The 23,528-nt window shown below is 40.8% G+C and overlaps 1 protein-coding gene across 1 annotated transcript in view; it reads left to right on the forward strand.

Annotated features, from left to right (window-relative positions):
• Positions 1 to 23,345, forward strand: part of phlpp2 (PH domain and leucine rich repeat protein phosphatase 2) — a 40,153-nt gene extending 16,808 nt beyond the window's left edge. Inside the window, exons 6-19 of the mRNA XM_082536434.1 lie at positions 2,918 to 3,072; positions 5,353 to 5,499; positions 5,922 to 6,152; positions 9,317 to 9,519; positions 9,678 to 9,738; positions 10,396 to 10,491; positions 11,029 to 11,184; positions 13,523 to 13,723; positions 13,970 to 14,132; positions 14,214 to 14,344; positions 14,448 to 14,561; positions 15,266 to 15,460; positions 15,571 to 15,802; positions 15,952 to 23,345. Of these exons, the coding sequence (XP_082392560.1) occupies positions 2,918 to 3,072; positions 5,353 to 5,499; positions 5,922 to 6,152; positions 9,317 to 9,519; positions 9,678 to 9,738; positions 10,396 to 10,491; positions 11,029 to 11,184; positions 13,523 to 13,723; positions 13,970 to 14,132; positions 14,214 to 14,344; positions 14,448 to 14,561; positions 15,266 to 15,460; positions 15,571 to 15,802; positions 15,952 to 17,241 (3,375 nt within the window). The 3' untranslated portion in view covers positions 17,242 to 23,345. The remainder of the gene's footprint in view (positions 1 to 2,917; positions 3,073 to 5,352; positions 5,500 to 5,921; positions 6,153 to 9,316; positions 9,520 to 9,677; positions 9,739 to 10,395; positions 10,492 to 11,028; positions 11,185 to 13,522; positions 13,724 to 13,969; positions 14,133 to 14,213; positions 14,345 to 14,447; positions 14,562 to 15,265; positions 15,461 to 15,570; positions 15,803 to 15,951) is intronic.
• The last annotated feature ends 183 nt before the right edge of the window (positions 23,346 to 23,528 follow it).

Below are 23,528 nucleotides of genomic sequence, written 5' to 3' on the forward strand. Positions count from 1 at the left end.
CGGTCAGGGAGTGCATTTTTGCTTTCTTAATTAGCACTTCTGGATATCTTGGAAGTCAGACTGTAAAAAAAAAGCATTTGCATTTTACAACAATCACATTAACAATGAAAATTCAGTGTTTGTCAGATGTTAATTGCTGCAAAAGAAACTCACATCATCTTAGGCACTTCGATTGTTGAGCGTTTAGCTATTTGAAGAACATTTCTTTATATTTTGGTTCCAAAGAGACAGACTTTCTTCTAATTTTTTACAAATCGTCTTAAGCAATAGCCCTCCAGGCTTTATGTATGTATGTATATATATCAAATAAAATATCAAAACTGATAACATAGCAGCTAAAATGCAGTTTTAGTCACTCAAAAGTAATGTCCAAGTCTGTGGAGATTTTAATCAAGTCCAGCCTGACTGGACTAGATATTTCTCAAGAAATGGCTTTTACTTTTATAGATGCCATTAACACATTTTACAGAATCTCAATGAAATATTAAACTGTGATGTTGTAACTCAAGCTGTGATCGGCTGTGCTAGTGGCCCAAGTGCTCCAGTTTCTCAGCTTTGCAGGAAACTTTGTGTCACGTTGATTAAGGACTGAACTACCCATCATACCTAAACTGACATATCTTTGCTGTGTTTCATCGTTTCAGTGTTGAATTACAAAGCAAATAATTCAAAACAGCAAAATCTGTCCCGACCTTCCAATTCGATCTCAGAGTGTCGCATCACTGATTTATTTTTTTTTTGAAGGAACAGAGGGCATCTGTCCTGTGAGTTGTTTTGTGGGAGAAGAGCAGTTTCGTCTTTATCAGCCAGTGACATGATGCCATGCTTGACTGAGCAGCCATCCCATTTTCTGCGTAGCTGCACAGTGTGCAGCTCTGGAGCTAATGGGGGAGATGATTGTCAGAGTAGACTGACTTAGCACTGCTACATAGCCTGGACTGATGGCCAGCATGTAAACTATAGTCTCCCAGGTCTGTGAGGGGAAAAAAAAATCCAGTGACAAACAGCAGTAAAATCCCAACTCTAGATGCAATCACACCCTCCCTGGTGCTTAAAATTTATGTGGAAAAAGTTTCACAACAGCACTGCAAACTGGACAGGATCACAAGGCGTCAGCAACTCTATAAAATCACTGTCATGTAAGCAGGTAGAATGTAGGAGTCAGCAAATGGAACTAAACTCAAAATCAGAGCTTCGTTGCAAAAAAGGCAAATACAAAACTAAACAATAACAGGACATAATGAGAACTGACAGGCAGAAGATTTCACCTACAATGAGGGAGAAGCAAACAATGTGTACAGAGGAGGGTGATTCAGAGAAGTGGACGCACATGGGAACATAGCTGAACTGAATCATAACTAACGAGACAGGGAAGGCAAACCTGAACCGTCTCTCACGCAGGACTGGTGACTATCAAAATAAAACAGGAAGAAACACACACTAAGACTCAGACTAGGACACATAATCAGACATTAACAGTAAGGGATAAACACGGGGACAGGACAAGTATTAATTAGACAAGACAGGGAATGCAGACAAAACGCAGTGAGATCAGACAGACACGGGAATGTGACCGGGGAGACAGAAAGGATAACAAAACACAGAGACATGACTGGGACAGACAGGGCATGAAAGGGGCGCTCACATAATGAAGAAATAGAAATAACAAACTCGGATGCACTAGAGAATGCAAATTTCAGGGCTAACTATTACAAAACTTGAATATAAACAATTCATAAATTTAAAGGAACGGGTAAAGAATCAAGAACAAACTCAAACCTCACACACACACGCATGACGATCAGTTTCCTGAAAAAAAGAAAAGAAAAGAAAGACAACCATGATGATGGTAAGCTTAAAGACAGGGCTGTTATATAGACAGCATAAGCCAGAGGTGTCAATTGTAAGGCCTTGGCACCAGTATCTGAATTGCTTTGGAAAATGTCTCCCAGACCTCCCCCATGGACATTTATATTACACCAACTAAGTAAGAGATAAGTAATGGAAAAGATTTAAATGACAGAAAAGTTGTTGTTTTTTTCTCTTTTTAAAATTTGTTTGTTTTTATTACAGTGTGTCCAAAGTTAGAAAGAAAAAAACAGAAACTAACATTTTTTGCTAAGTTTTATAGAACCTACAGGACAGTCTCGGCATCGAGCTCCCAGAACTTTTCTGTAATTATTCACAATTATTTCTTATAGTTAAAGCCCAAACAGTCATGCTGACAGATTACTTTCTTCATTTACTAGCGCAGTGTCTTCCTATTGTGTAGAAAAACGACATGCTGTTGTAATTACGTGACTTTTTTAATACTAAGATAACCCTAGGATTAAATTTGCAGTTAAACATCTGTACAGTGACAGAACGGGGAGTTTCACTGGTCTGTGGGCTGTGTTTGCCCCGTGATATAAAGACATTTTGACATCCAATGCATAAGCTGTACCTAACATACTGCAAATCATCATGCTTTTGGTTAATAAGATCAAACTTTAACTGGTTATTCTGTTACTGTTTTAACTGTTGCTTTCCTAGAAACTTCTTGTACTGGAATGTGGGAAACTATCTGAGTTAATTCTTGATGAGGCAGCTCGGTAGTGCCGATACGGAAGTCAGTGGAACTCAGTTTTTGTCATATATCATAAAGCTGAGCACAACTCACTACTTGACCCTTGACTTTTAAATAGACGACAAACACGTAGCTAATATGTTGTTCTAAAATGAATCATCAGATGTGAGCTCGTAGCTCTCATTTTTAGAAATGTTGCCTGACAGTTGTAGCTGTGGTTGCACCATGTCATGCTTATTTTAATGTAAAAATATTCGACATAGCCAAGTTTGCATGTAAGAGTGATGCTTTAGGTACATGAATTGTAACTCGGTGTTAACTCAGTCTGCTTGTGTCTGCATGCGTGTTTAGGTGGTGTCTCAGACGGTAAGCCTAGTGGACTTGTCCTGCTACAGTCTGGAAGCAGTGCCTGAATATCTGTTTTACAGTCAGGACATTACCCATCTCAACTTGCGACACAACTTCATGAGCCTGCAGGGACCTGGAGGCCTGCTCAACCTCCCCAGGTAACCACATGAAATCAAATGAAACATCTTTGCAAGAAAGAGATGGTATTACATCGTCCTGTGGCTGGAGAGCACGCTATCATATCCGTATGGTGCTAAGTATCTGTCTCGCTGAACTATGCCTTGGCCACTGCATTGAATCCCCAGTGCTTGTTATTTTGATGGCCGGGGCTTTGGAAAGCTTTTATCAGTAAAACCTTTTAAACTTGACAGTCGCCGTCCCTTCGTTACTTTTTAGGATGGAAATTAGTTATTTAATAATATCACAAAATATTTTGTTGTTTGTTCACTAATTATGTGCTTTATTAGATAGTCTCTTTAAAATTTTAATAATAATTCATTGATTACTATGTTTTTCACTCTAGTTATTTTCCAGTTAGTCTGCTGTTTCAGTGTTACTGTGAACATATGTTGCACATCTCTTTGTTATCACACATTTAATGATCCCCACTCATTTATGTCATATCTGTGGCTCCGTATGTGTGGCTTTCATTACATAGGGCATGAATTTAGGTGTATGTCCTTGCTCCTTGGAGCTGAGCCTGTTTAAACAAGCTGAGGTCATTAGCACATTGCTATAAATTGTGACTCAACCCGCTTTAGTTTCTGTTGAATGCCTGGTTGAATGGGTGTTAGTGTACTGAATGCATGCTGTTATAAAAAGATTCTTTTCTGCAGCTTACTAAGAAGACTGGTTTCTATTTCACTGCTCTTCTTGATGTTGTCTTTAGAATAAAGTTGGTGAGCAATTGTGGTGGACAGGCTGACAGATGAGGTCAGGCAGGAGTCTCTGCGGACTATGATGTTCGCAGACGTAACTGCAGAGAGCAGGTGGAAGAGAGCCCGGAGAGGTGGAGTTAAGCTCTGAAGAGAAGAGGAATGAAAGTCAATAGACACAAGACAGAATACATGTGTGAGAGAGATGGGGTCAAAGATCCAAAGCTATGGACAGTACAGAAGAGAGGAAAAGAAGTAACTGCAGGCAGGGTGGAGTGGGTGGAGACGAGCGTCAGATGTGATTAGTGACAGAAGGATAGTAGCAAGAGTGAAAAGGATGATGTACAACGCCGTAGTGACACCTGCTGTGATATACAGTTTAGAAGCTGTTGCACAGATGGAGGTGGAGTTGAAGATGGCAGAGATTGGAAACGAATTAATCAGAGGGAAAGCTTAGGTTGAAAAGTTTGAAGATAGAGTTAAAGAGTCAATCCTGAGATTGTTTGGACATGTGCAGAGGATGGATAGTGGATACACTGGACAAAGGAAACTGAAGATGGAGCTGCCAGGCAGGAGGAAAAGCAGAAGAGCACAGAGGAAGTTCATGAATGTAGTGAAGAAGGACATTCAGAGGGTTGGTGTGATAGGAGAGGACGCTAGGGATAAGGTGAGATAGCGCTAGACGATCTGCTGTAGCAAGCCTTAAAGGCGGCAGCCGAAAGAAGAAGGAGAAGAATATTACATGTGAATAGTGTTGTGACTCATGACAACACTCCCAGCATCTGGGGTGCAAAATGGGAGGTGAAAATTAGTAATCAAGATAGAATTTCTAGTTGTGACCACAGGGTGTGATTATATGTTTTAATCAACAAATGCACATGAAGAGAGAAATGAAAATCACATTTATGTGTTGTATGCAAAGCAGGCCTGGCCACTCTAAACTGAGATATCAACTGTTAATATCAGGGAAGTGATAGGAGCGATTTAAATACATATATGTGTGTGTGTGTGTATTTAAATCGCTCCTATCAGTTATGAATACTGTTCTTTGTTGCCTGAAACAGGCATAACATGGTGAAGCCTGAAGCAGCATTACAAAATATTACAGAACTCCTACCGTGCAGCACACGTCCAACAATGTTCACCAGACTATTGAGAAGTGCTGTTCAGCCTCTGCTGGAGGGTGGACAGCATGGATTTAAACTATTTTTACTGCTCTTTCACCACAGTGTGCTGAACCAGTCATCCACTGAAGGCAACAACGATGACAAAAGCAGAACCACAAATAAACATTTACCTCTCGTACTTTAACTTGCATGATTTGATCGCTGTTTTGTTCCAGACATAAAGCCCATCTGTGTTCTTTTTTATATCGACCAGTTGAAACTTTTTTGAGAGCAGTATGTCTGTGATACATGACAGTGGTGAATTCAAACACAGTTTGATGGCCTTGATGGTGTTCATTCCTGATATACTTTTTTTTTTTTTTGTGCAAATGCAGATAATGTAAATCGTAAACAAAGTGAGCCCGTAGACTTCACATTCAGTTTTTTCTTTTGTCAGGTTTTCTCAGCTGAAGAGCCTGAACTTATCTCATAACCGTCTGGGTGTGTTCCCCGAGTGTGTGTGCGAGATCCTCACCCTAACTGAACTCAACCTCTCCTGTAACAGTCTCCACGCCATCCCTCTACAGATAGGCAACCTTCAAAGGTTTGGCACACGTCAATTGCACACAGTGCGTACATTGCATAGGTACACTTTGTTGAGATATCAGTTGATAGCAGCACAGACAAAAGATGTTAGAAATGTCAGTTAGATGCCAGAGTTGCAAAATAAATAAAAGGCGCATTAAATTATATTTTTCGAAAAGGATGCAATAATTATTTTTTGCCAGTCGCCATTGTGGTTTGTACTTTTAATCCACTATACACATAATGAGGGAATAAGGGAGTTGAAAAGGACAGAACATTTTGTTATGCACTCTGATAAAATAAAGCTAAATCATGCAGCATTTCCTAGGTCGCTGTGCAATAGATAATGGCTACAAATACAAATTGTTGTGAGCAGATATTTTGTCCGCTCTCTAAAGTAAAAGAAAGCAAAGGACTGTTTTGTCCCTTTCTTTCTCTTAGCCTGCAGACGCTGTCTTTGGATGGAAACCACCTCAGCTCCCTGCCTGATGAGATGGGTGGCCTGTTTCAGCTCAACAGCCTGGGGCTTTCCTTTAACAGCTTCTCTCACGTCCCTGCTGTGCTGGAGAGATTGAGTGTAGTTGACAAGCTGGCTATGGCTGGGAACAGAGTGGAGAGTCTGGATTTGTGCACTCTGGTCAGAATGAGCCACCTGAAAAACATTGACCTCCGGTAAGAGGCCAGTGAGGAACAAACAGCTCTCAGCATCTGCGCTTCCCTTTGACTCATTCCACTCTGTCATATCCTTCTCTGCTTGGTCTTCTGCTCAGCCATATGTTATTGAATAGAATAATGCTGGATCAGGATATAATATTTAAAAGGATCCTACTAATGACTGTCATTCTTTCAGTGCCTACAAAGAGAGGTGGCAGGTGGAGAATAATTCTGTGCTGCCAATTAGCTACAAGTTCCTCTTTTGTCTCTTTCTCCATTAAATGTCCTGAACTTCAGCCAGGGCTGCATTCACCTAAGCCTTACCTATTTCTTTAACAAATGTTCATAGATGGCACATTTCCTCTGAATAAATGCAGTGTCCAATTTAACACCAGGGAGCTGTCCAGAATTGTACTTTTCACTGCACTGCAGCACTAAACGTTTTTAGATGTGCAGTGCCCTGAAGAAAATATTTGCTCCCTCCCTGATTTCTTAGTTGTTTTGCATACGTGTCATATTTCATTAATACACAAATTAACCTGAGTAAATGCAAAATGTAGTTTTTAAATTAAGATTTTCGTTATTAGGGGAAACAAGCCAAACAAACCTACTCGACCTTATGTCAAACATTAATTGCCCCCTAAACCTAATAACTGGTTGTGCCACTCTTGGCAGCAAGAACTGCAGCCAAGCATTTGCAGTAGGTGGCAATTAATCTTTCATATTGCTGTACAGGAATTTTGGTCCGCTCTTCTTTGCAGAATTGTTTTAATTCAGCCACACTGAAGGCTTTTTGATCACAGCCGGCCTTTTTACGGTCCTGTAAAAGCATCTCAATCACATTTAAATGATCTCAAACAGACTTTGACTAGACCACTCCACCAATCCTTGATTTTCTTTCTTTTTTTGAGTCATTCAGAGTTAGAGTTGCAACCACCACCATGTTTCACTGTTGGTATGATGTTCTTTTTTATAAAATGCTGTTGTGGCATGGTGGTTAATCTAGTAGGGTAGATAGGATAGAGGAGGACAAACACACAGATTAGAGTACCTGTAACTGTTGCAGAACATGATCAAAGCTGCCTGGGTTATCGCAAAAAAATTCCCTGGTGCCTGATATCACGCTCAGAGAAAAGGCAAAGGAGCAACCTGGATCGGCAGGGAGAGAGAGGGAGAGAGACAGAGAGTGTTGGAGCAGGGAGAGTAACCCATCTGGTTACACTGTGAGAAGTTTTATGCCAAATGTAACGGGACTCAAACCTTCCAAAAAGTTCCACTTTTCTCTCATTAGTCCACAGAATATTTTCCCAACGTCTTGGGGATCATCAAGATGTTTTTTGACAAATGTGAGACCAAAGACCGAATCTTTGTGTAGTTTTTAGGTGGCAGTTTTGCCCAGTCCCTTTCTTATTGTTTAAGCGTGGACTCTGACCTTAACCGAAGCAAGTGCCACCTGCAGTTCTGTAGATGGCTCTTTCGTGACCACCTGGATGGGTCGTCGATATGCAAATTTTGGTAGGCCGGCCACTCCTGAAAAGGTTTATCTCTCTTTCAAGTTTTCTCTATTTGTGGATAATCGCTCTTACTGTGGTTCACTGGAATCCCAAACCCTTAAAAATGGCTTTAAAGCACATTCCAGACTGATAAATGTCACTGACTTGTATCTAAGCTGTATTTTTACATCATGGTATGATATGTTGCTTTTTAAGGTGTTTTAGGCTACTACTTCTCAGACAGGAAGTCTGAAATCAAGAAATCACTCTATTGAAGAAAAATCTTTTGAAAAAATCATGTTAATCACACTTAATTCATGATTCAGTGCTTGTTAGTTTTCACAGAGGGTGAGGTAGGTTTGGATAGTTTTTTCCCCTTAATATCTGAAATCTTAATTCAAAAACTGCACTTTGTATTTACTTGCGTTATGTTTATCTGATATTACAATTTGTTTGATGATCTGAAACATGTAGGTGTGGCAAATATTAAAAAACTAAGCAATAAGGAAGGGGGGGGGGGGGGTACTTTTCATGACACTGTACCTGTACTGTGAATGTGAGAACGCAAATCATCAACATAGTTGGATCTGACATTAAGTGGCCTTTAACCTGCCAGCTCCCTATCACATGGCTGACTGAGCCTGTGCGAGGCTAGCACAGGAAATTGTCCAGTAAATTTAAGCGAGTGAGTGGGTGTCATGTGTCCTACCTCCTGCGTGCTCTATCCTGGAAGCGCAGTTCATTTCCAGCAGGATGCATTTGAAGTAAACTCTCCTGCTGTGTGATATACTGTAGTATGTGAGTAAGGGAAAATATGTCTGTGAAGGTTCTCAGTCATCCAGGTCATCGTAGTCTTTGCAAGCTCTTTTGACTGAGTAAGGGAAACTTCTGACAGTGTCCTGAATTGATTATCCTGACATTGTTCCACTCTGTATATGCCAGCCTCTAAGCAGTTCACAAATAAACAATATGTCATATGGAGGGACGGCAAAGAGAGGACCTGACTGCAAGATGCAGAGCCTGACGAGGCAGAAAACAAAATGAGCCTTTATTGACCAAAATCAAAAACATGAAAACACAAAGTCCAGAGGAATAAAAAAATAAATAAAAAGAATATGGAAAGATATAAGGCACAAGAGACTGACAAAGGGCAAAGAGAAAAACACAACTATATGAAAACAGAGGGATGATTATACAAGGCAGCACAGTGAGAAAGAACTCTGCACCGTACAAGTGGGGTGTCTTGCTCAAGGGGACCTCCATGGCTGGTAAACTGGGATAAAAAAACATGCTAATTTTTCTTGTGGTGCGAAGATTAAGCTGGCAACCATTCCTCCAACCACAGCAAGATAATTTCTCAACCTTGTGAGTTAAGTTGTGGTGTGCAGGCTATATTTATAAGGACCAAGGTGCAACTGTGGTGAATTTATGCTGGCAGCTCTCATGAAAGATGGATGAGCTACTAAAGAGCATGTATCTGAGTACAGTGATGTACCGTGCACTCCTGAAATCAGAATGTATTTCCTTTTCGTTTCACTATGTGAGGAAGGTGTTTTTAAACGTATTACCGGCATCAAAGGTTGTGATATGATATTTTAAAAGATAAACTGATTTGGGACAGCCCTAAAAATCATGCCGCTTGCATACAAAATCCTTTTTTCTGTGCTCTGTTCTCTCTGTTAAATATAGGCTGAATGGATTGCGGTGGGTGAAAAGTGAGAATCTAGAGGTAGTGAGCCAGGTGACCCAGCTGGACTTGCGGGACAACTGCTTAGAATCGCTAGACCTCGGCTCTGTGTGCAACCTGGAGACTCTGCACTGCCAACGCAACCAGCTGGGGACACTCACACTCAGCGGTTTCACACTGCGCATGCTTCATGCCAGCAGCAACCGTGAGTCAAATAGAGCGTCAAGTAGCTGCTATTAATGCATCACTGGCTATTTGTCTGTATGTTCCTGCCCTTCCCTCCACTGTTACATGCATCATGTAAGTGCACGTAGGAATGGTCCAGATGTTTGGTTGATGATTGCTGCCTTTATCTGCCTACAGGCCTTACAACAGTCAACATCTATCCAGTCCCTAACCAGCTGACGCACATGGACCTATCACAGTGAGTTCTGGCTGGGAATAAGAAGTGGCTACAGAGACGCTGATGTCTAAAAATAGTATCTTTGTCTTTGTGCTCATTAATCTAGTTCTGCTCAGTGTTTATGTGGTTGTAAATCAACATGAATACTGAAATAGATCATTATCACCCAACAACCTCCAAACATATTCTGTGTACTTATATAACTGTTAAAGGATTTGGAGTTACAATATTTATGGAAAATTTATGGGACTTGGAGGAATTGTAATCATCGCTTTGGTTTATTTTTTATCATGTCGGCAAAGGCAGCTGAAGCCCCTTTGCAGCATATTCTCATCCTTTCAGCTGTTAGAGTCACTTTGCCTGTAGGGATTAAATAATAGCTGGACAGATAAATGAGTAAAAGATGCGCAAATCTGAGAAATCTCTTTTAAGGTCACGAACCTTTCAAACTTTGAAATAGGCCAGTGGTTAAATAAGCTGTCTTGTGTTTTTGCCAGTGTGAGAAACATCTGCACAATTTCTTTCTACCAAACATCTATCCCCAACTGCACGCGCTAATTGTTTTTGTTAAAGTACAGATCATTTGCAGGGCTAAATAGCCCTGGAGAATATCGGTTTGGCCTGACCAACTGCTCAGTTCGTGTGTGTGTTTCTGTGTGTGTGTGTGTGTTGAGACAGGAACCTCTTGGAGTATCTTCCAGACTGGGTGTGTGACTGCAGAAAAATTGAGATGCTGGACATTACACGTAACCTCCTGTCGGAGCTTCCTTCCAGGTTATGAACCTTTTTTAAACATTTTTGCACAAATTGAATTTATTCCGCCTGTCGTTTAATAAACAGCTGCCTAAAATCCTTAATAATGAGATATGATTTTAAACATTCTTTCTAACTACTCGCATGAATGCCAGCTGGTGCAGATAAAGACCATTTTTTACAGTAGTGAAAATGTGGTGTGAGGTTTTCTTGTGTCTGTGTGTTTTGGCTGCAACATTAAAACGTGGCCATCTTATAGTGCCTGGCTCAGAGTACCCTCATTCACTGCCAGGCTCTAGTATTTGTATCAGACAACAGTGAATGAATCAGAAAAGACTTTTGAAAACTGGATGCTGCTCCCCTGTCTTTTGTACGCACTCATAACTTTGTTGCTGGTATCTGGGGGAAAAGCTATTGTGCTAGTTTGTTTGGGCAGGTAAACTGTAGGTCAGTAGGTCACTGATAGATTGGTGAGGGCTACCCACCACCCGCAAAGTTTCATAAGTGCTTTTTCTTGTCCTGATCTTGCTCTGTGATGTGTCTTCTGGCCTCCAGCAGACTGCTTAACAGCTTGAGTTTGAGGAAGCTGCTGACGGGATACAATCGCTTGCAAAGAGTGCCTGAACTCCTTGACCATGTCCCTCTGGAAGCCCTGGACCTCCAGCACAACATGCTAGCTGAGCTTCCAGAGAGTCTGTTTCTGAAGGCCTTAAAGTAAGTCTGAATCGCTGTACTCTCTCCTTCTTTTTTCAGTGGCCTTTTTGACTTTTTCGTGTTATCATTTGTGTCCTTTATCAGCTGGCTCGCCTGCTTCGAAACTTTTATTGGCAGTGACTTCCCTGTTGTGTTGCAGTGGACAGTCATTGTACTACAGCTCATTGTTTTGGGAATGAAGTGGAGATTATAGGAAGAGATTGTGGTCAAGATCAGTGGAGCATTCCACACCATAACTGGAGATTCATTTTCTCTCCTGTTTCCTGTGTGGTCAATCTTTTAACACCCATTAGCAGTTCAAATGGTCTAATGCACTTTACTGTCTCTATTGCCGAGATGTAATGGGAGTGACTACTTTGTGCATTATGTGTTTCCTGAGAGCGATGTTAGGAGGGTTATTTTTATTCCAAATAAAATAGGTTACAGAATACTAGCTACCCATCTGAAAAATGCAATGTAATGTAACCGTTTATTCAAAACATGTACTGTAATGTAACTTATTAAATTTAATGATCTTTTTTTATTACTTAGCTACTTACTTATTACTTACTTAATTTTTGATACCATGGTGTAGTGGCTAACATATTTGACTTACACAAAAAAGATCCCTGTTATGGGACCAGAGCCTCAGGGGATCACAAACTACTGGACTCCTGGTACTGGTCCCAAGCCTGGATTAATGGGAGGGGTGTGTTTTGAAGGGCATCCAGTGTAAAATCTGTAACAGATCAAACTGACGATCTGCTGTGGCCGTCCCTTGGGAAATAAAGGAGAAGATGGCCTAATCTTTCTTTATTGCTTTATTAAATGTTATGAACTGGGCAATAAAGAAATTACTCTGTAGGCTGTAGGTGTTTCTTCAGGTTTGGTAGAATGATAGAAATTTGATTGCTGGTAAACAAACTTTAGCGTATAAAGTTATGTTTTTATCCCTTAGCCATAAATGACCGATGGGGTATTGTCACCACCCTCCCGGGCAGGCGGTGCGGACACCCAAGTTTGTCCATGCCATAACTCGAGAACGAGGCGACTTAGAATTTTGAAATTCATGCCATAGGTGTGTCTGCTTAAAATGTCACACAAGTTCAGGTAAACTTTCTGAAATTACCAAGGATTTTCTAATTTATAGCATAATAATCTACTAGGAGGCTGACAGGTAGCACTGGCAGCCTCCAGTATTTTATTTTTGTAAAAGTTCAGAATGAAAGCAGCACTGAAAATCGATAACAAAGTAACAGAGGTGGCCCAAATGTATAGAACAACTCCTTGTAAGCCATCGTACCTTTTATGGGTTTTTTCTCCAACTACTTAGTGACCCAGAATATCCAGAAATACGCAACCAGGTCAAAAAGAGTCACATTTTAGCTTATCCATCCCATTTGTTGTACTCTGAGCACGTGCTCATTAAGAAGGTAAAGGGTTTTGATGCAGTAGTCTCCAGATCCAAGACGATTTTCTCCTATGGAGACAACCTTAACCTCACGGATGTTACTCATTTGTAATTAAAAGCATTTTAAACAGTGTATATAGTTTAATTAGGTTTCTCAGTAACTAACTGAACACAACTCCATTTAATTTTTTATTTAACTATGTTAAACATAAAAAAAGCCAGACCTCCAAATAAGCTGTAAACTTTATCGTGGTGTGTATGAGCTGGAGAGCTGTCAGTGCACGCCAGTAATGTCTGAGGCTGGTTTATAACAACAGCGTGATGAGATTCACTCCTCACTGGGTCAGAGGGACAAGTTTTATTACTTTACAGTACATGATAAACACAGAAAATGACTTGACACCAATTACATAACAACCACTGGAGCTCATATTACTGGCCCACTTTAATGCGCAGGGTCAATGAAATGCAAATCAATGCTCCACCCGCAAGAATAAATTAGAAGAAGGCTTTTTATGTTAGAAAATATGGAAGCTCCTAAAATCTCTATAATTCTTTAAATGCAGATTTCAGACGCCTCAGTCGTCTTCATTTCGCTGCAGAAGCTGAGGCCACCTGGAATATTATTTAATTTGCAGTTAAACATGTTTCATCGCAAACAGGGTGAAAATGTGTCGTAATCAAATTCAATTTGCACCCGGCCTCCCAAACACCAGCAGACTGAGCTCGCTTCACTTTCACTGAAATATACTCTGTCAAGTATATTCAATATGAGAATCATGCGATGTTACTGATACCGTTTATCAGCCATCAACAGTCTTCAAAACCTTTTAGCTTGAACATCAGCTGCGGTAAACGGGATTTGAATGGGTGGGTGCGTTCCTCAGATGCACTGCTGATTACTTGAGCTGTTGTGTTAATTGTTTTTCTGTTTGTCTTCTCTTACAGCCTGAAATACTTAAACGTGTCAGCCAATGCCTTGGAAAGCATTCCGCCGAGCAGCCAATCAGAGGAGAGCCTCAGCACACTCCAGGAGCTCTACCTGACGGAGAACAACCTGAGCGAGAATTGTGGCGCTCTGCTGATCGGACACCAGAACCTGCGGATCCTCCACATTGCCTACAACCAGTTACTCTCATTCCCTGCCAGGTGAGTTCTCCTGCCTTCTGTGTGTCTTAACTATTAGTTTAAACCAAGGTGCAAATTGAACCCTTTTAAGCACCCACAAAATACTTTATGAGGATCAACAAAATGTGTGGTGCTTCTTTAGGGTTACTGTGCAGTTAAAGAAGTTATTATTAAGAATAATTACTGAAGCATTACTTGCATTATAAATTCAATGTAAGTTTTTCCCGTTTCAGCCCAGCTGTTATTGTTTCATGTTTGTGTCTTTAGTAAGCTAAGTAAGCTGGAACTGCTGGAGGAGCTAAATTTAAGCGGCAACAATCTAAAAACAATACCCTCCACTGTGTCCAGCTGTAAGAGACTGCACACCCTCATAGCACACTCGAACCACATCAGCGTCTTTCCAGAGATCCTCAACCTCCCTGAGATCAAGGTCAGGCCCGTTGCAGTTTTCTTTGTGTCACATGATCAACTTTAAGCGTGTTTCGGCTCACCTGGTTTTGCATCTCTTTAGCTTGTCGATCTAAGCTGCAATGAGCTCACTGAGATCCAGCTGCCCGATTCCCTGCCTGCCACTTTACAAGAGCTGGACCTGACAGGCAACAGCAGCCTGATGCTGGAACACAAAACCCTCAATCTCTTCAGGTGAGGCGCAGCACCCAATACTGAACTTCTTGTCACATAGGGGCACACAATAAAGGTGTACAGTGCACTCTAGTGTATTTCTTTTTTTCTCTTTTATTTTTAGCCACATCACCACCCTGAAATTAGACCAGAAATCTACCACAACAGCAGGAGACTCTCTGAGCGCCTCCAGTCCTTGGAAGCATGGCTACTCTGAAATGAGCGGGCAAAGGAACAAGTGTGTACAGATCTTCTCTGTTTTGTGTTTTTCTTCTATAACTGTGTTATAGGGTTGTCTTTTTTTTAAATATCAATTTTATCATTACCTGTTGCTGGAATCATTTATTTTTAACAATAATTCATATAGTGTTGGCTTATAATTTATTTACCTTTCATACAGTGAAACTATAACACTGTTGCCTCAGCCCATCTTAAGAGTTTGGGCCCAGCCAAGCAACAGCACAGTTTCTTGATCTTAAAATATGCACATCTGTTTCTTTCCACTGTTGAGTTTCACATTGTTTTTGTGTGGATGCAGTTTTCATCGATTCCTTGTTTTCACTGCACTGCCATAAGCCCACGCAGTGCAATTTTCTAATGCAGTGGCAACTGAAGGCCGCTGGTTAATTTCTCAGTCTCTACATTGAACATAATGTCTTCTCATTTAAATGCACAGTTTAAATATTTTACACTTTGTTTTTATTCTCAGTACTTGATCATTTCTTAGACCGCCTGTCATATTTAAGAAACACATAGTGACAGATTAACTTTTACAGAAACAATAAATAATGTTGGTAATTACAAACACTGTTCATTCATTGCCATAGATTTATCAGTGGTGTTGTGATAAATATGCTGAGCGCTGTACATTTTACACAGCGTGGCGAAGTTTTGTGGATGGATGTGCTAAATCTATTATTGTGCGTCTTTTGTTGGGGACAGGTTGTGTGTGTCTGTGCTGGCTGTAGACCACTTCAGAGACAGCGTGGAAGCATGCTATGGTATCTTTGACGGAGACCGCAACGAGGAAGTGCCTCGCCTGTTGCAGTGCACTATGGGAGACGTGCTGTGCGAGGAGCTGCAGCACTCTAGTGTTGACAGTGTGTATATGTGCAACACTTTCCTCACCTCACACAGGTAACATGTTGTTCTGTGTAACTGTTTTTCATTATCAATACCTGGCTTTTACTTGCATTCACTGACTGTAAGAGTTTGTTTTTGTCGTTTGCCGATTGGTGGGGGCGCAGGAAACTTGGTATGGCCGGTCAGAAGCTGGGTGCATCTGGCCTGCTGTGTTACATCCACCATGAGACTTCAGATCCAGGAGCATCCTTTAGCCTTACTGTGGCCAATGTGGGTACCTGCCAAGCCGTGCTGTGCCGAAATGGACAACCTGTACCTCTCTCTAAGGTTTACAGTTTGGAGAACTGCACTGAGGAAATGGAGCGGGTTAAAGTCAGTAAAGCCATTATTACAGAGGTAATGCCTATGTTGGTTTTCAGCTGTTAAATGGGAGCAATTGCACATAGCCTCTAATCTAGTGTTAATATGCTCTGTCATATTCCACTGTGTAAACATTATGAGGCTATACGCTCTGCTGCAGTTCTAATGGCGCTTCTGTTTTGTAGGATAACAAAGTGAGTGGAGTGACATGCTGCTCTCGCCTGTTGGGCTGCTCTTATCTGTCTCCCTGGGTGCTTCCAAAGCCCTGGGTGCACACTGAGCCGCTTTGTTCCCAGGATGAGTTCTTGATCCTGGGGAATCGAGCCCTGTTTGAGCGAGTTTCCTACCAGGAGGCTGTTTGCACCGTGCAGGCTGTCCGGGATCCCCGTGCTGCTGCTAAGAAGTTGTGTTCACTTGCCCAAAGTTACGGTTGCAAGGACAACATCGGCGCTGTCGTGGTGTCCCTGCACATTGGTGAGGACAGCTGCACATGTGAGCCGCCGGTCACCACCACCGAGCCACGGGGCCCTGCTCCTGCTCCTGTTCCTGCGCCTGTGATCCCGGGCCCTAGCGACCCAGCCACCAACCTCTCCTCCAGCAGTGGCATTGTCACTGAGTTCAGCAGTGAGACATCAGCTTCAGAGATCGGCAGCGAAGCGGGGTCCACCGCTTCAGATGAACACCCGTCCTCTGGCACTGTGACCCGCCCAGAGAGACGCTGTAGCCTACACCCCGCTACCACACTGTGCGGCATCATGGTGCCAGGCTCAGGTGGGACCGGACCCCACCCAGGTTTATTCCAGCAGCAGCCGTCCAGCACCACATTCTCAAGTAACCAGTCGGACAATGGCTTGGACAGTGATGATGAAGCTCCACTCGAGGGTGTCATCTCCAATGGCAGCAAATTAGAAGTGGAAGTAGACATTCACTGTTGTGCTTTTCAGCTGCGGTCGGGGCCCCATGAGAGCTCCAAAGACTTGGACTTTGAAAAACGAGGCTTTGACCATCCCGGTGGTAAAATGCGCAGACAGAACAGCGTGGTGGTTTCTGCTACAAACGGCTGCTTGCTTGCTGTATGTGGGAGAGAGATTGCTGACCTTAAGAAATCTCCCTCCACATCCAGCCTGTTTGGGAAGAAGTTGTCCAATGGTTCTGTGGTAGCCCCTGAAGACAGTCACAACCTAATTGAGGTTGCCCTAGAGGCTCCCAAGAAAAAGTCTGGCTATTTCACAGCTCCAGCACAGCAGGACCCAGAGGACCAGCTGATTGTGCCTCCTAGTCTGGAGCAGGAAGTCAGGGAGCAGCTACGAGGCCAGAGCCCTCTAGTCTCAGGCCCCTCTGCACCAACCACACCCTCCTCCTTAAAAGATCCGGTGTGGGATCATCCACACCCCCCAGCATTTCCACCCAGCCTGGTTCCAGGTCCAGGCCCGACTCCTATCCTACAACAGGAGGTTTATGATACCGCCCTCTAAGGGGGAGGATTTCTGTGATTGTGCCATTCTGGGACAGAAGAGTTTTCTCATACACGAGGGAAAGTCCAGTGAAAGTTGCCATTCAGATACTTTGTGAGAACGAGACAAACCTGTGGCATCTTAATGGTCACTAAATAATGCCTTTTAACGTGAGGTCAAAAAAAGTGTACGGTCTGAGTATCTGAGAGAACAAAGGCAAAAAAAAAAAGATTTCAGTTTGTAACAGAACATTGTGAAACAGAAAGCTGGCTGTATTAGACAAAGAACAAGCCTGACCTGAAATTGGATACCTCGAGTGTTTGAACTCGTCAGCAGCATTTCCCTTTACTTGGAAAGCAAAGCAATCTGGAGGGTGTGCAAGAGATCATGTCAGATCTTTTCTCCAGGAGCTCCGTTGTCTCTCAGATCCTGGAGGGAAGTACTATGACGGAAACATGAAAAAGTGCCTACTACAGAAGACACAGCCTAGAGCTCCCTACATCCTGGCTGTGTTTCAGAGACGTGAGTTTGATAGTTGAATTTGCAGGATGGATAGTGTCTCTAAGAGACCGGGACTGGCACAGCTTCGGCTCTCCTCCTCCTCCTCCACCTGTGGCTTACGAAGGAAATCAGAGAGTCTAAATGCTTATAATACACACAGATCTGAAAACAACACAACTGCATTTTCATTGTGTCTGTTTTTTATCGTTAGCATTTCCACACCATATATAAAGAATTGTCTATCACTCCTACATAGTAAAGTACAAACTCACATCTAGCGGGTGGCCGATGTGATGTGCTTACACTGCTGACATTAAGACTGAATATTTTTTCTATGTAGAGCAATGCAATATCAAAGTCATTTAGTTCTAAAGCAAGAGGCAATTAGTAGAGGTTAACAACTGTTACTGCAGTATATTCTGTGACAGTGCATTATAGAATGAGCTCCTTAAAACATTCATAGGAAGATAAAAGATTCATTTGAATTTAGTCAGTTTTATGGTCACTGGATAGTGGACTGGACAAATGAGCTAAGACACAAAACTGAAGTATTACATATTGTAAGGCCAAGAGATATAAAATCAGGATTTGTACTGCATGTGTGAAAATATCCCCTCTGGTACTTACATTTTAGTATATCTGAATTTTGGAGGCTGCTTCTGCTTCTGCTTTTTAAAATTTGACACCATCAGTCCATCCTGTCCCTTGAGGCAGATTTCATTATTGATGTTTTTACTTTGCAAAATGTTTTAAATCTTACCTCTATAATGCACTACACATACATCCAGGTGAGGTTTGGCGTGTGGTGTTTAGACCCTTAAGAGAACTGAAACCCTATTCTCTTGCATTTTTTTTCAGTCATCTATTATACACCATAGATATGTGTGCAACTGACAAAAACAAAATGCAGGAAGGACTGCCTTATCACTGTGTTATCTGAAAAACTACATTAAAAGCATTGGCATATCATTTAATTAGCTTTCTCGGTAGAATAAATTGACTTGGTGAAGGAACAAGTTACAGCACCTGTATGTTTTACTAAAAACATAAAAACATTGAGATTTGCTGCCTGTGTATTGATGACATATCACAAAAGGAAGAGCTTGATGTAGCTTTTTACTTGGGCACATTTATGTCCACACGCCTTTGTAATCATATGGCTACTTTAGTTGCGGCTACACACAGTTAATGTACAAATATTATGAGTGTCGCAGCAGTAAAAGGTGCCCAAATAAGAATGCACTATTTCAGTCCCTTCCATTAAGAATAAGTACAACCACTGGACACTTTGTTAGGTACACCTATTCAGCTGTTCATTAACAAAAATATCTAACTAGCCAATCACATGGCAGCAACTCAAAGCATTTAGATGTGTAGACCTCATCAAGACGACCTGCTTAAGTTTAAAGCGAGCATCAGAATCGGGGAAGAAAGGTCATTTCAGTGACTTTAAATGCAGTGTTGCTGTTGGTGCCAGACGGGATGGTACGAATATTCCAGAAACTGCTGATTTGAGATTTTCCCAGACAGCCACCTTTAAAGTTTATAGAGAATGGTCTGAAAAAGAGAAAATATCCAGTGAGTGGCAGTTCTCTGTGGAAAAATTCCTTGTTGATGTCAGAGGTTAGGCGAGAATGGGCAGACTTCTTTGAGCTTATAGGTAAACAGCAGTACCCCAAATAACCACAGATTACAACCAACATATGAAGAAGAGCACCTCTGACTGCATGACACATTGAACCTTTAAGAAGATCCACCTTGGGTGACATTACTGTGAGCTAAGAACAAGTTGTGTTAGCTCCCCAAACATGCACAACAAAAGAAGGGAAAACGTTGCCTTGTTTGATGAGTCTTGATTTCTGTGGCAACATTCAAGTGGGAGTGTCAGAATTTGATGTAAATGGCATGAAAGGATGGGTTCATCCTACCTCGCATAAACAGTTAAGTCTACTGCTGGTGGTGTAAGGGTGTGGGAGGTATTATTTCTTCATAGTTAATACCCATGGAGATTTGTTTAAACACCACAGTCTACCTGAGTCTTGTTGCTGACCATGTCCAACCCTTTATGAGTACATTGTACGAATCTTCTGATGGCTGCTTTCAGAAAGATAACGTCAATTCCTTCAAACTGGTTTCTTGAACATGTCAATGAGTTACTTTACTCAAATGGCCTCCACAGTCACCAGATCTCAATCTAATGGAGCAGCTTTGGGATGTGGTGAACAGGAGGTTCACATCATGTGCGCTTGACAAATCTGCAGCTACTGTATGATGCTATCATGCTAACGTGGAGCAAGATCTCTGAGGAATGTTTCAAGCACCTTGCTGAGTCTATGCTATGAAGAATTAAGGCAGTTCTGAATGCAAAAGGGGGTCTAACTCAATGCTTCAGCAGTGCACATCATTCATGTTTTTTAAATATATAGTCAACTCTATTGTCATATATATGACAGAAAAAATACATTATTGTTTAAACTGTCAGTTATATGTTCTGCAGCCTTGGAAACCTCACATTGTCCAGTCCTGAACCTCCCCGCATTGTGCCAAAAGAGGAAGCAACTCTGCAGAGCTGCTGTGGCTAAGAGAAGGCCAAAGTTGGGTAATTGCTCTTGTCAGTGATTACTACAATAGATTTTTATTTTTTCTGGTTGCCACTACATGTTGGAAGGAACTACACAGCCGTTGTACATTCAGACCTTTCAGTGTTCTCTTTTAGCCTTAATGTAACACTACTCAGTATTTTGAAGCGAGGAGCTTTTTGTTTCTTTCCGTTGATGTTCTGTCTGTGAATGAGGTCTTTGGCTCCATGTGAACGAGTGAGAAGTCAGTGATGATGCCTTAAATGCTGTGTGGGTATGAATTCCTCCTTGTTTTATCTCCTGAAAAGAATATACACTGTCAAAAGCACCTTGTACATAGAATATAATAGTAATATCCAGAGTTATGTATATTTAATTTTATTATATAATTTTTTTTTAGCATAGTGTTCTGAGGTTATTGTGGCTTCCCTCAGCCAAGTGCATCATCTTTTGTCTATGACGACACTGACAATAAAGTTAATTTACAATATTTTTAAGTCTTATTAACATCACAAAGATATTTTTTTCATTCAAAGTATTTTTGTTTGTCACCACTTAGTTTTGTTACTATCTTAACTTATATTTAAATATTTTAAATTAACACCACAAAACTACATAAACTAACACTATCTTCCTGCATTGCTTTTACTCTGTGTAAATATAAGTTAATGAAAATCAGGACATACAGTTATTATCCACATGTAGGAGTCTGAGATCATATTTAGATGCATCGGTACTGTCCGTATTCTGCTTTTTCAGAATTCAAGAACTAATTTTAACTCCCAAATGCTTTTTTTAAAAATATCTAAAATTACAAATAGCAAATCCAGTTTTGTGATAAAGATAATCATTTTATTCCTGTCACTTTATTGATCAGTCCTTGCTGGGTCTGACATGCCAAACACATTGGACTCTGTGGTTCTGTCTGTGCCTAGACCTCCACAATTGGAGCCCACACATAGTGCCACACATCTGGATTACTGGCAGTGGAACACTGACGGGCACTGCAGGTGTAAATGCCACGTGGAGAGCTAAGCTAGCCTATGATTGTGAATGTTACTGATACATATCTGAAATGTTAATGAAGTCTGGAGAGGAGAAACTGAACTTTCTATAAGGTTTCATATCCCACAGTGGTAAAATCCCTTGTAAAATATGCAAAGTGTACATATATACCTGTATATCAGAGCGTCAATTTCCCATCACCTTTAACTATACGACTCATGTTTCAATATGTCTGATAATGAATATTGGCTGGTGTGTGTGTATAATGTTTGTGGAGGTTGTGTTTGTAATTTGCATTGTGTTGCTTTTTTTTATGTCCCTTTGGCACTTTGGCAGTGTGGTTTTATGAGTTTGCCCCCAGCTGCCATGTCAGGCTGGGACTGTACTGCATTGCTATATTTAGTGCTCTTTAAACTAACTGGCTCCTTTTGCTTTATAACATTTGTACCGTTGTTGTACATTCATGCGTTCAGTCTGTCTTTTGGTTGATACCATGTATTCACCCTCTGTCCGGTATAATATACTCACAAAATAGAAGTACATTTGGATAATGATCCATCGGTAATCAGTGTGCATGTACATAAGCAGATTGTATGCACAGAGGGAAGATGGAGGGGTACATTGCATTGGCTTAAAATATTCCCTTTAATTCTTTAGTGGAAGGGGCTCGCGAGCTCAATACTCATGCAGTTAAATGCATTTGTACACAAAGTAGAGGGTAAGTGCATTTGTTAGGCTGCAATTTCAGTGTTTTTATTTTAACCTTCTTCTTTTGTTAACTATTCGGTATAATTTCTCTTTGCACATCATAACAAGCTCCCTGTGCATCTGTGTTGCAAAATGTCTGTGTTTGTGTGTAGATAAAAGCTTTAGCGCACACGTGCTGTAAGTGTATGCATGTCTGTGTGAAACAATGGATCGACTGTAATTCTGTGTGAATATGGTGAATGAAACCGATCAGAGATGCTCCATTTGTTTAAAATGTGACCAAAGTAGCCATTGTTTAATCTCACTATTCCTTTATGCATATTGTTTTCAAGAAATGCTTGAATATTTCTTTTCCTGAATGCCAAGAAAGTGATGTTTATTTTTGTACTTTTTTTTTCATGCAAATTAATATTTCCCTTTTTTGCTACAGAATTTAAAGTCATTGGGCTTATAAAGAAATCTGTCACCCATTATGGTACTATTGATGGTACTATAACTGTATTTATTGTTGAAAGCATGCTCTAAATATAAGGCTACAGGGAAAAAAACATAGAATACATACAAAATGTGATTTATTTGTACAAAAGGGAGCATATCCGATATTTTTAGGTTTTTATTCGAGCATGCAGATTACTGCTACAAATTTAGTTTTTTTTAAGAATCATTAAGAAGATTAATTATTTAGGAAAAGAACTAACAATGGGCACTTTTGTGGTTTGTCAGAAAGAATTGTATATTCTTGAACACTGAGAGTGGAAGGTGGTTATTTTATTTTAAATGCTGCTATCATTAGTTTTCAGCAGACAGGCTGGTTTTTGTTTTGTTTTTAACTTTAAGCCAAGTAGCAATAAAACTTTTTACTGTGAATTTTTTTGTTTTTGTCCAGTGTCAACTTTACTTATCATTATTAACGGTTATATCAACCCATCCATCCATCGTCTTCCACGTATCCAGTTCAGGGTGTTTATTTCAACCCAATAAAAAACAAAATCACTTTAAAATTTCTTACATTCTTAGAATTATTAGCATCCTTGCATTTTTTATATGTAATCTCACCCCTTAATCCATGCCCAAAAGGGCAGGTTATGCGGTTATCGCTGATGTGTTGTCCTGTTCAATACTCAGATCAAGAAAATAAATGAGAAGAAACAGTGACCGCTGCTGTGGAATTTATATGTAATGTTTTAACTTTGTAAATTCCTAATCACAGTAGATCCCATCTGTTGGTGAAGCTCAGAGTTATGAGTTATCCTAAGCTCAGGTAAAGTGGTTGACAAATTCTGAGAATAAATTTTAATTAAAAATAAGTATATCTCTTGTGAGTGCTATAAGAAGAACAGAGTGTGTGTCTTTCTCAGACTTATGTGTGTGTGTGTGTGTGTGTGTTTTAAATCAACACATTAAGTTAAAAGAAAAGGGGAAAAAAAAACCCAAAGCCATCAGAAAAGCTTTAAAACTATAACAAGAAACCATGTGACACTCAACTCCAATTCCTTTTAAAATGTCAAAGACATT

This window comes from Aulonocara stuartgranti (assembly GCF_965226115.1).
Source record: "Aulonocara stuartgranti genome assembly, chromosome: 1".
NCBI lineage: Eukaryota > Metazoa > Chordata > Actinopteri > Cichliformes > Cichlidae > Aulonocara > Aulonocara stuartgranti.